This window comes from Nilaparvata lugens, chromosome 2 (genome assembly GCF_014356525.2).
Source record: "Nilaparvata lugens isolate BPH chromosome 2, ASM1435652v1, whole genome shotgun sequence".
Taxonomy (NCBI): Eukaryota; Metazoa; Arthropoda; class Insecta; order Hemiptera; family Delphacidae; genus Nilaparvata; species Nilaparvata lugens.
Genome location: NC_052505.1, coordinates 65,226,384 through 65,240,406, shown reverse-complemented (window position 1 = coordinate 65,240,406; position 14,023 = coordinate 65,226,384). Strand labels below are relative to the sequence as shown.

Below are 14,023 nucleotides of genomic sequence, written 5' to 3'. Positions count from 1 at the left end.
CATACATATCTTTGAGTTCGAATGCGAGTTCCTGACATTTCCTGAGTTTCTCTCCATGGGTCTTTTGAGCATTCTCATCAGCTGGTACCGCAACATCAATTGTGATAGCCTTCTTCCTCAACATGTCCATCAAGAGGATATCAGGCTTGTTATGTAGGACCTGCCTATCAGTGATCATCTGAGCATCCCAATAGATCTTGACATGGTTTTTCTCAGCAGATGCAGGTGGTGTATATGAATAATATGGTGGAGTTTCATTTATCATACCATTCTTCAGTTGCAATTCTAAATATACTATCCTTGCAACATTATTATTATTATTATTATTATTATTATTATTATATTATTATTATTATTATTATTATTATTATATTATTATTATTATTATTATATTATTATTATTATCATCATTATTTCTGAAGGGATGGATTCAAGGATTCAAACCCCACATGTCAACCGAAGCTGATTGTGTTCTCAAGTAGTATGTTAGTTAGGCAAACCAACACCTTTGCCCTTTACAAGAACCATCCCATTCATCACATCTTGTTGCTTGTCGCAATCCAGTGTGATATGCTTGGCAGTCTATTCAGACTGATTGTTCCTCGTGACCTACGTGAGTTCCACTCCTGGCCTTCTTTGGAGGTCCTTCCGCTGAGGAAGGGTTTGCCAAACTGCCTCTAGGGCGCCCGGCCACACTTGACTCAGCCTCTTGACCCACATTTGTGCCTGGAGTTTCACCAATCTCTGGTCTCTTGGGTTTTTTCTTTTCACCCCTCCAAAACTCTGCAGGGTCAAAAGCCTCACCTCTCCCAGGAAGTTTTGCCTGAATGGCCACCCTTTTTCGAACAATGGTGAGGTTTGGTCTCTCCACCCACAAATTCGGGACCTATGCTAGTTCCACTCCTGGTCTTTTTGTAGGTCCTTCCGCTCAGGGAGGGGACGCCAAACTGCCTCTAGGGCGCCCTGCCACCCTCGACTCAGCCTCTTGAGCCACATTTTTGCCTGGAGTTTCACCCATTTCTGGTCTCTTGGTTTTTTTTCTTTTTGCCCCTCCAATTTTGCAGGGTCAAAAGCCTCACCTCTTCCAAGAAGTTTTGCCTGAATGGCCGCCCTTCTTTGAGCAGTGATGAGTTTTGTCCTCTCCACCCACAAACTCGTGACCTACGTGATTTATACTCCTGTTTTTTTTTTTTTTTTGTAGGTCCTTCCGCTGAAGGAGGGGTCGCCAAATTTCCTCTTGGGCAACTGGTCACCCTCGACTCAGCTTCTTAACCTACATTTTTGACTGGAGTTTCACCCATCTCTGGTCTCTTGGGTTTTTTTCTTTGCCCCTTCGAAACTGCCCTGAAGGGGCAGATCCCGTGGGTTTCAAGGCAAGGCAACATCTGGAGTTGCCTTGGGGTTTGGTTTGTTCATGTGGTTCCCACGAACAGCTAGGGGAGTGGAGTCAACCCAGACAGAGCCCCGCATGTCCAGGCAAGGCTAAATACTACAGGAGGGCACCTGGTATCCTGAAGGCACCGTTAGAGACACCATATGAAAGTACCACCCATCAGCACGGTCCACATAACACCTTGGGTTGGCCTAAGAAGAAATGAGAATATGGCCAAGGAAGGCCGACAGATAGAAAAAGAAATAAAGAATGGCACAAAGCTGAGTCAATGGAAAAGTGCCATTCTAGAAATGGAAAGTTCCAAAGCATATTAAGAAGGCAAAGAAGGGCTTTGGAAAGGGGGTGCCTTTTAGTCGCCTCCTACAACAAGCAGGGATACTGTGGTAGAATTCTTGTTTTCAACACATTCTTGAGTACGACTCAAAGCTCCCCAACCCACAGGGGGCATCTCATTACCAAATTTGTAGTCAGAAATACACCAAAAACATTTTTTCCCTGAACAACCGATGATATATTCCTTTTGTGGCACCTTGAATTTTTGGTCTTCTTTTTGGGGCTCATGGGAGGGGTGTTGTAACCTGAAAACCCCCTCCCCCGTCATACTACGCCACTGGAGTAGTGGAACTACAAAACTCATAAGCTAATAAATTTGCCAATACCAGTACCGTACTTGAAGTTATCAGATTAGCATTTGGCAAAGTGAATACACTTGCAACTTTTTCAGTTAATGTTTTTGAATGTATTAAACTGCACTTTTAATAAAACTCTTGAGATATTGAAAGCCTGAGGCAGTTATTGGATAACATGATATCCTGTTTCTTAAAATCAACACGCAAAGAAATGAGAGCAATTATTATAAAAAATATATTAGTCTACAGTAGGTACTTGAAATTAAGATACTTAAGCGATATAGTACCGTTACCCCGTGGTTTGATTGAAAAAAACGTATGTAGGCCTATCTCAAGTACATTCTTAAGTACTCTAGTGTTTACATTTTTCTTTGTAAGATTAGATAAACATAAGAAAGAAGGTGTAAATTTCGCTCAATAACTCAGTACCTCTAAAGAAGTCGGCTTATACCCAACTCTAATCATAGTAAGCTTCGTTTAAGATTGAACTATTTAAGATTCAGAAGTGTTCACCGTGCTAATTTCGATAATAATATTAAATCGTGAGAGTATTTAAAAATTCTTTATAGAATTGCAACATTTGAGTTTCAGATTCCATCACGTTATTGTAATAAAATGTTTCTGTCTCCAATTCAAAACGATTCAAGAATAAGTAGCGATTTGATGTCAAAAAATATTTGGGCTTCATCCATTATTGATTGATTTATTCTTTAACGTGTTTCACTTCAAGCTGACAACATTAATTAAATGAAAGCTGGGGTGTTAATCATAAGGAATTCTGACAGCTTATAAAACGAATCTTACTTCAGTGTATTATTTCACTTATAACGTTGCTACCCCTGTTGTAGCAGTGCGAAAATAAAAAATAGTTGGACTATTCGGGTGGGGGTTAGTGGAGGAAGGTAGGTCACTCTGAAGCCCTATACACTCGACTAATAGGCTCTGTTCTCCAGTCAGAAACCTGAGACGACGTGTTATGAAACCGAAACGAGACTTGGCAGCGGTCTCTCCTGCCTAGTGCTTGCTCACTGGTCACTGGTCAGTGACAGCAAATCAGGATTCCAGCAGTGGAGCAATATGCGCTTCAATCATGGATTCAACACAAATTTATTGAAAGCCAAGGACGTGAAGTAGGACAACCGACTGTGATAATTTTAGTCATTAGGGTGAGTAAGCCATTCCTTATATTTCACATGAACATTGTATTGATTCTTATGTCATTTATTTTTATTTGTAGCCTATTATGGTAATATTTTAAACATAATTCTTGTAAAATCATCAATGAATGATAGAACTGACTCTTCCATTTCAAAGTGAATGCCAATTTAAACGATATTGTTACATCGTCGGGCAAAATATTTGTGATTTATTTTCAAAAAACTTATATTTTTCATTAAAAAATAATTTTGATTTTCAAAAATTAAAAAATATCCATCGGCATATCTTATATTTTAGTTTGTTTACGGTAGAAACTAACTTCATTCATTTATATGTGTTTGTATGAAAACGAAATGAAATGTTATACAATGGGACTCTAACATTGGAAAACTTCCTTGCATATAGAAGGCAAAAATCATCTCTCTCTATAAAATTGGTGAAAAGTATATAGAAATATTTGATAATAAATTGTAATTTCAAAAAACCACACATTTCTGGCTGAATAATTAATACGGTACTGTAATTAGATTTTGAAGAATTTCGAACACTGAAATAATTTATAAAATTTCTCAATGTAGGCCTACGTTTGGATTACTGATTCCACATCACAACATTAAAAATGAGTTGTAGTAAACTACTGTTCAATAATGAATCGACAGCATTTTGCAATCAACAATACAGTACCTACGGTAATCAAATCATACATCAAACAAAATCCAGCTCACAGATGACATTACTTTAAAAGACATTAAGATACTTTTTGAAGAATACTATTTCCATTTGCAACTGATTTAATACCTACCATATAACTTTAGTACAAATATCCATTCTCTTCACTAGAATTTATTTAGAGGCTAAAACAACAATATTCTTTTGAGAAATATGACAATATCCTAATGAAGGCAGAACATTCTGTGAATGATTTCCCTCTTAGGTACAAATATCATCCCGGAATATTTGGCTGAATTATTCAAATAATTTTAGAAATCTGCAAATGGCTGATCCAGTCATATATAAATAAAATAGTAGAAGCGCTCAACTAATCCTATAGTATTGAAATAATTATTTAATATGCATTTACACGGGACGCGTAAATTATAGCGGCATTTAACAGTATTGTCTGTGAAAGCATGTATTGCCTATACAATAACACACGACTCGACAGCCAATCGAGTCGATATTCTGTGTTTTTGTATATTATGCTTACAGATAATAGGAGCCGAATGTCTATTGAGTAGCCTACCGGTACTCAGTAGCTTCATGTATATAATGCACTTGACCATTCCCAACATCTTTGACGTATTATTGGATCTGAATATTATCAACCTATGAGAAAAAATATGAAACAGTACACGCACTAGAGATATCACTTTCATAGAGGAGTGAGGGAGTGACCTCCTGTTTCTACTCTATCTTTTTCTACTTACAATAATATTAGAAACTCTATTTCAAAAACATTGGTTTCGAAAAAAGTATTGAGTACCGTATCTAGAATATTGAATATAGTCTACTTTGAAACAGTCACGAAGCTATGTGAATATAAGTTAAAGCCTATCAATGTTCTAGTAGACTACCGTACCTTTATGATCAATTTCATTCAAATAGGTACGGTACTATATGGAGTGATATCATGATATTAATAGCAATGTATATTTTGTGTAGGCCTTCTATAACATAGATTATATATTTTTTGTATTTTTTCATTTGGGCTACTTTTGATAGAAATAAAAAATATAAATCTAAGTACCGGTACCCTTTTTATTGTTTACTTACTACATGTTTCGGCCATGATGCCATTATCAAGTAAATAAATTATCGAGTTATTATTACATAATAATGACATCATGGCCGAAACATGTCGTAAGTAGGCCTAAACAATTAAAAAAAGGGTACCTACCATACTTGGATTTTTATTTCTATTATATACATTTTTGTATAACTTTGATATCACATTAGTCTATATGACTATTATTTTATTATGTAATTTCAAAGAAATGATTGTAATACTGTATGCTTAATTAGTATTGGCGTATCTACAGTAGGTATATTTTTTTTACAGGACTAACTTAATACCGTATTCAAGTTTATGGATTTTTTTAAACGGCAGAACTTATTTCTTAAATAAAATATTCCTTTACTGAAATTTCCTACATAAAATCCCATTTATTTAAGTATAGCTACCTAACTTAATTATGATTAATTTGAAACATAAAAAATATTCATCAAATCATAAAATGAATAAGCATATAGGCTACGCTTACCGCATAGGCCTTTATATAATACCGTCATATAAATTGGTTAAGCATATTTTAGGCATAATATTATGCTTCATCTATCCTCTCCTCTATGTTATGAATCATCGTCGTTTTGAATATGTATTTCTATTTACAATAAGGTCTGGTTTTTACGATTCAGGTATTAGTAAAGTTACTACCGTATTTCATATTACTAGGCACTCAAGCAGTTTACAGAAGCATGTAACTTGAAAGGAACGTCGTAATGTATTTATGATATATTATATTATAGATATTATAGCCTATGTATACAGTTCAGTGACTTGAACAGGTTACTGACATGCTGTACAGTATTCCGGTCGAGTCGAGTATCGACTTGCGCTCCCCTTTCCACCAACACTCAGCCTGCCAGCCACTGGCATCATGAGAACAAAACAACGAGAAAGAGATCAGTCTTTCAAGTAACTGGAAGCAGGTTGAGTTTTGAGGTTATGTTCTCCTAGGTAATCAGTGAATAGTAGCTACTAACTTAGTAGTTTTAAAAATAATGCATGGCATTTGTTCGTAGTTTGATAATACTCTTATAAAGTCTCAGTCACTGAGAAAGGAACAAAATAGAACTTCTGTGTTGTAGGCTACTTCAGTATCTTATAGATTCTTGCTTGACTCACTTGACTGATGATTGCTTATGTTCGCGGCGGCGAAATTGAAATCCAGAATCCAGACACTCTTGCTTGATAACATCTCATTTTTTTTTTAATTGGAAGTAATTCCACTTACAGTGTATGAAATTCTTCTTAATGGCTCCACGCTGGAGTGACGAGTTGACCATAAAGTTTTTAGGACTGTATAAGCAAAATACATGCCTATGGGATCAATTTTCCCCTTTTTATAAAATAAAAACGGCTCGTGACTCGGCTCTTGCCGAGATTGTCTCAAGCATGAATGTCGAAGGTTTCGGAGTGACAGAGGCGAAACTGAAAATAAAATCCCTTCGATCAACATATTTGGGAGAAGTTTCAAAAATTGAGAAGAGTGAAAAATCTGCAGGCAGCGATGTGACTAACACTTATAAACCCTCCCGTTTGATATGGATGCCTTTGATGAAACAAATCATGGAGGAGGGGAGACAGACAAAGAATCTGGTAAGTGGTCCAAGTTTATGTTTTCTGTTATTCATTTTTGTAAAGTCACAGTTATCATAAAACAGTATGCCTACCTACTTATATTTAGTGAGCTCCACCTAATAATTGAAAGAATTATTATTTGACACATATCATATGTAATCAAATTCATTAGGTACCGTACCGTATTTAAACAACCAGGAAAGAATACTAAATATGTCATTGTTGACTTTTTGGAGAATATTGAAAATTCTAGTGGTCTTTATAGATATTCCAATTTCTATGCTAGGTAACGTATAAGTTTTACGTTAAAAATACCGTACTAATTCCCATTTTTTGACATTCAATGCTGAATAGCTTCTTAATTTACAAAATATTTATTTTTCATTTATTTATTCATAATTTATCATACACAAGAAAGCAGAAGGAAAAATGGATGATATTATATCTTATCACATGAAGGATTAAACAATGCATAGGCCTACCGGTAATTAATATCTTACTATAGCGTTCTAATACAAAATATTAATAAAAGTAGTGTTCAATCACAATAAGTGAACATCATTTGGCAGGATGTAGGAGGGGATAAGTATAGAATCAAATAGAACACTCAAGGTGACAAGAATAAGAATGTAAATGAAGTTGAAGGTGTCTTTAAACTACGCTATGCTACGCTCCTAGAATATGTTTCTAAGAATATCTCCTAATTTTTAATCCACCACCGTAGCGTAGCTTTTAGTTTTGGGAGATAGGACGGCTACGTGTTACGAAAACTTATTTTAGCGTAACGTAGCTAAGTTGGAAGAGACCCTAAGAGATAGAATTATTTTAAAGTAAAGAGGAAAACAGTAAAGTTTTTGGGGTGGACAGTAAAGTTTTAAGGAGTAGGTACGGTACCTAATTTCTTTATTTTTAAGCATTTCACATCTAAATTCATTTTTATTTCTTGCTTTCTTGGTTTTTTTGTTGTATTATCCTAAATGCATGTGAAACTCTCTACCCAGGAAGTTTTCTCCATCAATCACTGAAGAAATTAGCGAAACAACTCAAAAGTCATGATAGATATAGAGATGTAGATATGGGTCCATTACTATTATAACAACGTCAATAAAGGATAAATCATTTCCTCATTGTAATCATATGATAATCAAATGGATCTGTATATTACACTACTGAATGACTTTCTATGAATGAATGAAAATGATGTACAGTACCACAGTTACCATGGGTTTCCATAAACCTAGCACCACAAAATCCTGGAAAGTTCCTCAAGTTCCCAAAACTGTTTTCAATAACTTATTCCAATATTGTCATGAGCTTCAGGAGTCTAGAAAAGGCAAGAGTACGATATAATGGTTTAGAAATAGAATTGCTTTTAACTTTATATGTTCATAGTATTTGATTCTGATAATTTTGTGTTTATAATAAAGTTATGTTTTGATTTTACACAGATGGTTGAAACGCCAGTAAAAAGGAAATTGTCCGATATGGAGTGCAATGAAGAAGTTGCATCAGCCTCAGAAGACAATTCAATCTCATCCATATGCCCAGAGGAACCTGAAGTTGAAGTTGAAATTGAAGTACCAAAGGTCCGCCCAGCTCCGAAATTCTCGAAAAGAAGCTCCAAAGAAGACACAAGACCAAGATCAAAACTGCAAATAATTGCCAACACAGTTCGGCAGCTTGCAGCTGTGACGTCCTCTTTAGAACAGTCAGAAAATGAACATGATATATTTGGTAGACATGTTGCAGCCCAATTGAGAACATTGAGTCCCATTCAAGCTGTCACTGCAATGAGCAAAATTAATACTATTTTGACTGACTGTCGAATGGTAGATCTCTTACCTTCTTGCAATTCTTCTATGATTGAAAACCCTCATTCTTCAGTACCAGAAAGGCATTTTGAAATGGTGGAAACTGAGTCTTCGGTTTGTAAATGGAAATAATTATTTGATATTCTTAAATTATGATTGAAGAAGAGATCTATAATGTAGATTATTTTTATTATTGGAGTATATACAATTGTTTTTTATTTTTGCATGTAATTAAATATTCAAGTTTCACTGTTTTTCAATTGTAATTTTCTTGACTTACAACATTTTCTATCTCAGTTGTAAAATTTTATTTTACCAATCGAAAATTTATGTACAGTACCTAGTATTGTATTATCATATTATATAAATACTGTATACATTTTTGTACATTCTAAAATGACTGATTTAATATTTTAGATAAAGCCTATACCGTGCAATACTGCAGTTGATTTTGTTTAATGGCAATAAAATATTTGTGTTCTAAATATTTTTCCATGTTTCATATTTTATTCATTTACCTATGCTATAAGCAATTTCTTAATGTAAATTTTTATGAATTACATCTTTCTGGTGGTGTAGCCTACCAAAGTATAAAGGTAATGATAAAGTTGGTATGCCAAAATACATCCTATATGTGGGATCTAAAACAAAACTTTACTCTCCATCACCCGAGTTGTGATGGTTATTCCATTGGGCCTGTAGTATTGTTATAGAACGTTTTTCAATATTTCTAAAGTCATTAGGTAATGAATTTCAAAATTTGAAATAGAATTGTAGTGTGAATATTACGTTGAATATACTTCAACAAGCATAATGAATAGAGTGCAATGCAAACTTCAGGTATTAAAATTTTGCAGTATTTGAAACCCTGAAAATGTTTGCAATACAGTATTTTTAAGTCGTTTTTAGATTCTATTATAATAAATTAGGTCCACCTTATAAATGGTAGTATTTCATTAGTTAAATATCTATAGTAGTAGTATTACAACCCCATTGTTATAGAATACAGCTGACTATGCATTGTCTTCTTTATGTCTCAATTAATTATTTTCAGTTAGTTCTACTCAAACTCTTGACGAGAGCACTCGGCTCCCGAAATTCTTTAATTCGGTATTTTCTGTAGTTGTAGTGTTAATAAAGTTTCAATTTTTAAAAACTCAGTCGTGTCGTCCAATCACTTAACTGGCGCCCGAACTTACGTCGCGGAAAGTTTTATCGTTGTATCCATCCACGTTCATTAAACTCGGATACAAGACCTTTTATCTTGTGCAACGAAAAAACTTTGAGTTTCACCTCTTCATCCGTGAACCAACCCATATATTTTTCTCCAACGAGAAACTCATAGTGAAAGTGACTCGACTTCAAAATTTCAAAATCTATCACTCAACTACAAAATTATTCTCCAACGAGAAAACAAAGTCAAGTGTTATCAGAGTAAACTCAAACTTTCAAAAATTTCTTCAACAAGAACTTAACTTTCACCAGTGTTAATAAGTGTAAATCAAATCAAACTACAAAAACGAAAACGACTTCAAGTACTTCTCAATGGAAAACCACCATCAAGCTGCTATCACCATCACGCTGTAACCGTATCCAGCCTAGCAGTTAGTTCAACCCCACGCTGGCCACCGCAGGAGACGAGAGGACTCTACAGAGGGACCGAGATCTCGCCACCTTCAGGAGGATTCCTGCTGTCCTTATATCATCCGAAGGAGAAGACGACACCGACGCCGACGCCGACGCCGACGCTGACGACAACCGGAACATCGCCCACCAACCTCAATCGACTGTGAGTAATTTCGTTATATCTCTTCCTCAACCAAACCCTACAATGCCTAATATCTCGAAACAAATTCCTCATGACATTCTTAAATTCATACCCCACTATGATGGTACTTGCTATAAACTACCACATTTTATTAGTACTTGTAATGAACTATTAGTGTCCTATTGTAGTGCAAACATTGACGAAAAAACAGAAAATCACTGGCTCCTTTTCAGGGCAGCCGTAAGCCGACTTTCAGGACCCGCAGAATCAGTTGTTTTTAATAACAATTGTACAACTGTAACAGAGCTGATAACCGCTCTAAAAACAAACTTCGCTGACAACAGGTCCGTTCCAGACCTAATTGCGGAAATTACTTTCATGAAATCCTATTCAAATGAACACCCGATCGAATTCATTAATCGCCTCGATGAAAAACGCACAACTGTGTTGACTAAATATAAACTAGATGGTATCCAAGGTGAACTTTTGACTAATCTAATGCAGCAGTTGAACGCAACTCTCACTCGTACATTGATTCACGGAGTTCATCCAACTTTGGGCTCTCATTTGCAAATCCTGCAAATTCACGATCTTGACGATGCTAGACATAAGATTATTAATGATTGTAGTATTGTTCTAAGGAGCTTGAACTTCAAATCAACTATCAGTACTATCAATAAAATTGATTCAAGAGCTTTTAATCAAACGCCAATGCGATCAAACACATTCACTCATGCTTATCAAGCAAGCAACAGAGCTTTTTCTAACAACTTCTCGCAACCTCGAGTATCGAATTTCTTCCAACAGAATAATGGATCACAGCAAACATTCCCCCAGAACAGAAACTTTCAACAAAATTTTCCTCAAAATCAATTTGCTCAATTTCCTCACCAACCGAGGCCTGTGCAAATCAATCCTCAATTCAGACAACCACATAATAGTAAGTGGGATTCACAAAACACTGTCAGCATGCGCACAGTTCAAACTAATCCTTCTAATCGTTTCAAACTGAACTCAAAATCTCCGTTTGAAGTGCATCATTTGCAAGATGACTTGACAGATAACTCATCTAATCTTTTCGGAAACGGAATCCAAAACATGCACGATGACTTGACAGACAACTCATCTCATCCTTTCGGAAACGAAATCCAAAGCATGCAAAACCAGCTAACTTCACTTACTGAAGCATTCAACAACATGCAGGCTCATTTTTTAGGGGTAGGCCCAACACACTCAGCGGAAACACCCCCAAAAAATTTGAATTGAATATCATAAATAAGTCGCTCCCATATTTTGTCGACCACGCTAACCGTAAATGGATGGTTGACACTGGGTCGTCAAAGAACTATGTGAACCCCTCTATCATACCACCCAATGTGACCAGATATAAAGAAAAGTTCGTAGTAAAAACACCAGCCGGTGAAAGTGGTGGAAATGAATACATCTATATGAACTCAAATACTGTGTTTCCAGGAAGTTCACAAATCAAAATGTACGTGTATGACTTTTCAACAAGATACGATATCTTATTAGGTCACGAAACTTTGAAAGAACTCAAAGCCAATGTAAATTATACAAACAACACGTTAGATTATCGTACTATTTCGAAACCGTTGTTATCAGTGATTAACTCTCATGAACAAATTCAATTGAAACCAGGATTTAATGTTGTTACTGTACCAGTTAGGTCGATTCCTAATCTCAAGACAGGACTACTTAAAGCTGTTTCTCATGAAAGCTATTACGTTGAAGAAAGTATTGTTAGTATAGAAGAAAATAGATGTAAGTGCGTAGTGTATTCCAATGAGCTCATGACCATAAGCCCCGAGCCAATGGAGATAGAAGAATTAGAAACTATTTTTGACAATGATGAAATTGATAACTCAGATGTATCAAACAAATCGGATATTATAAGAGAAATTCCCAAACTTCTTCGAACGGACCATATGAATGTCGAAGAGCGGAAACATATCATAAATCTAATACGGAATTTTCCTGAAATCATCAAACGTGAACATGATGAATTGACAAGTAGTACTAATCTGTTGAAATTTAAAATCAACACTACTGACGAAATCCCTGTATATTCTAAAAATTATAGATACCCTCAAGTGTTTAAGAAGGACGTTGAATTAGAAATTGACAAACTTCTTCAGAATAAAATAATTCAACATTCCAACTCCCCATATAACAGTCCAATTTGGGTAGTGCCCAAAAAACCAGACGCCTCCGGTAAACGTAAAATACGTGTCGTTTTAGATTACAGGAAGATTAATGATAAAACGATTGAAGACAAATATCCTCTACCAAATATTGAGGACTTATTTGGAAAAATTGGAAGGGCTACTTATTTTTCAGCGATAGATCTCGCTTCTGGATTCCATCAAATTCAAATGGAAAAGGAATCAATTCCAAAAACTGCCTTTTCGACTGAGAACGGACATTATGAATTTTTGAGAATGCCGTTTGGATTAAAGAACGCTCCAGCTACTTTCCAACGTGCAATGAACATTTTGTTTTCCAGAATGCCCAATGTGTTAGTCTACATGGACGACATAATTGTGTTTTCCGATAATCTCGAGGAACACTTGAAACATCTAAAATCAGTTTTCAAACAACTTAGAGATCATAATCTAAAAATCCAACTGGACAAAACAGAGTTTTTTAAACGAGAATTACTGTACTTAGGACATATCATATCTGAACGCGGAATTCAACCCAATCCTTCAAAGCTAGAAGCTATTAAGAACTTTCCAATCCCAAAAACTGAAAAAGAAATTAAGCAATTTCTAGGATTGACAGGCTATTATCGAAAAATGATAAAAGATTACGCTAAGATTGCAAAACCTCTCACACACGCCTTGAAAAAAGATGTTAAAATCAATCCAAACAATCCAGAATATCAAAAGTCATTTGAAACATTAAAACTTCTATTACAAAACGATCCAATTTTACAGCTACCTGACTTCACAAAAACATTTATTCTGACTTGTGATGCTAGCAATTATGCTATAGGTTCAGTGTTATCACAAAAATTCAATGGTAAAACCTTACCCATTGCATATGCTTCTCGTACACTTAATCGTCATGAAGAAAATCTTTCTACGATTGAGAAAGAATTATTAGCTATAGTCTGGTCATGCAAACATTTTCGACCATACCTCTATGGTAGAAAATTCATAATCGAAACCGATCACAAACCTCTTCAATGGCTCCACAGCATTAAAGAACCAAATTCAAAATTAATTCGTATGAAACTCTTTCTAGAAGAATTTGATTTTTCAATCCAGTATGTGGAAGGTAAATCGAACCAAGTAGCCGACGCTCTTTCAAGAATACGCCCACTTGACGTTAACATGATGGAAAATGATGAAGACGAACCTTTCCAAGGTTTCGAAAGTGGTTTTCGTGGTTTCAATCATGACTTTCAGGATCTCGAGAATAACAATGATCTCGATGACCCCGACGATTTTGACATGGACGAACTGCTTAGATTTAACACTAACACAGACATTCCCTCAGTAGACACAGTCACACTTGACGATTTTCTTCAACAAGTAGGCAAATCTGCCGAACAAACTAACAATTTCGATCGAGACAATATTGTAAATAATGATAATGATGCTAATGATAATGATGATAATGATAATAATGCTAATGATAATGATGCTAATGATAATGATGCTAACAAACAAGAAATTGATAATCGTAGTCTAGTTACAATACATTCACAGGAGAGCTCGAACGAACAAGTAGTCATTGCGGAAGATGACAAAATAATCAATGTTGAACAGAATCAAATCATTTTAGAACGTGGCAACAAAGAACCTGTTATCAGAAAAGTTTTTACAAAAAACAGATTGACTCTATATTTTCATAGTTCATCCACTCCTGAAGAAATAA

General features: G+C 35.3%; 2 protein-coding genes across 2 annotated transcripts in view; both read left to right on the top strand.

The window, feature by feature from the left end:
- Positions 1–2,447: 2,447 nt before the first annotated feature.
- The window catches only part of LOC111047713 (major facilitator superfamily domain-containing protein 12), a 29,587-nt gene continuing 18,011 nt past the window's right edge, over positions 2,448–14,023 (top strand). Inside the window, exon 1 of the mRNA XM_022333533.2 lies at positions 2,448–3,188. The gene's annotated coding sequence lies outside the window, so the exon portion shown is untranslated. The remainder of the gene's footprint in view (positions 3,189–14,023) is intronic.
- LOC111047708 lies at positions 5,441–8,842 on the top strand. The gene is made up of 2 exons (XM_022333527.2): positions 5,441–6,559; positions 7,990–8,842. Exons 1-2 carry the CDS (start codon positions 6,200–6,202, stop codon positions 8,482–8,484), a joined length of 855 nt encoding a protein of 284 aa, XP_022189219.2. The 5' UTR covers positions 5,441–6,199; the 3' UTR covers positions 8,485–8,842.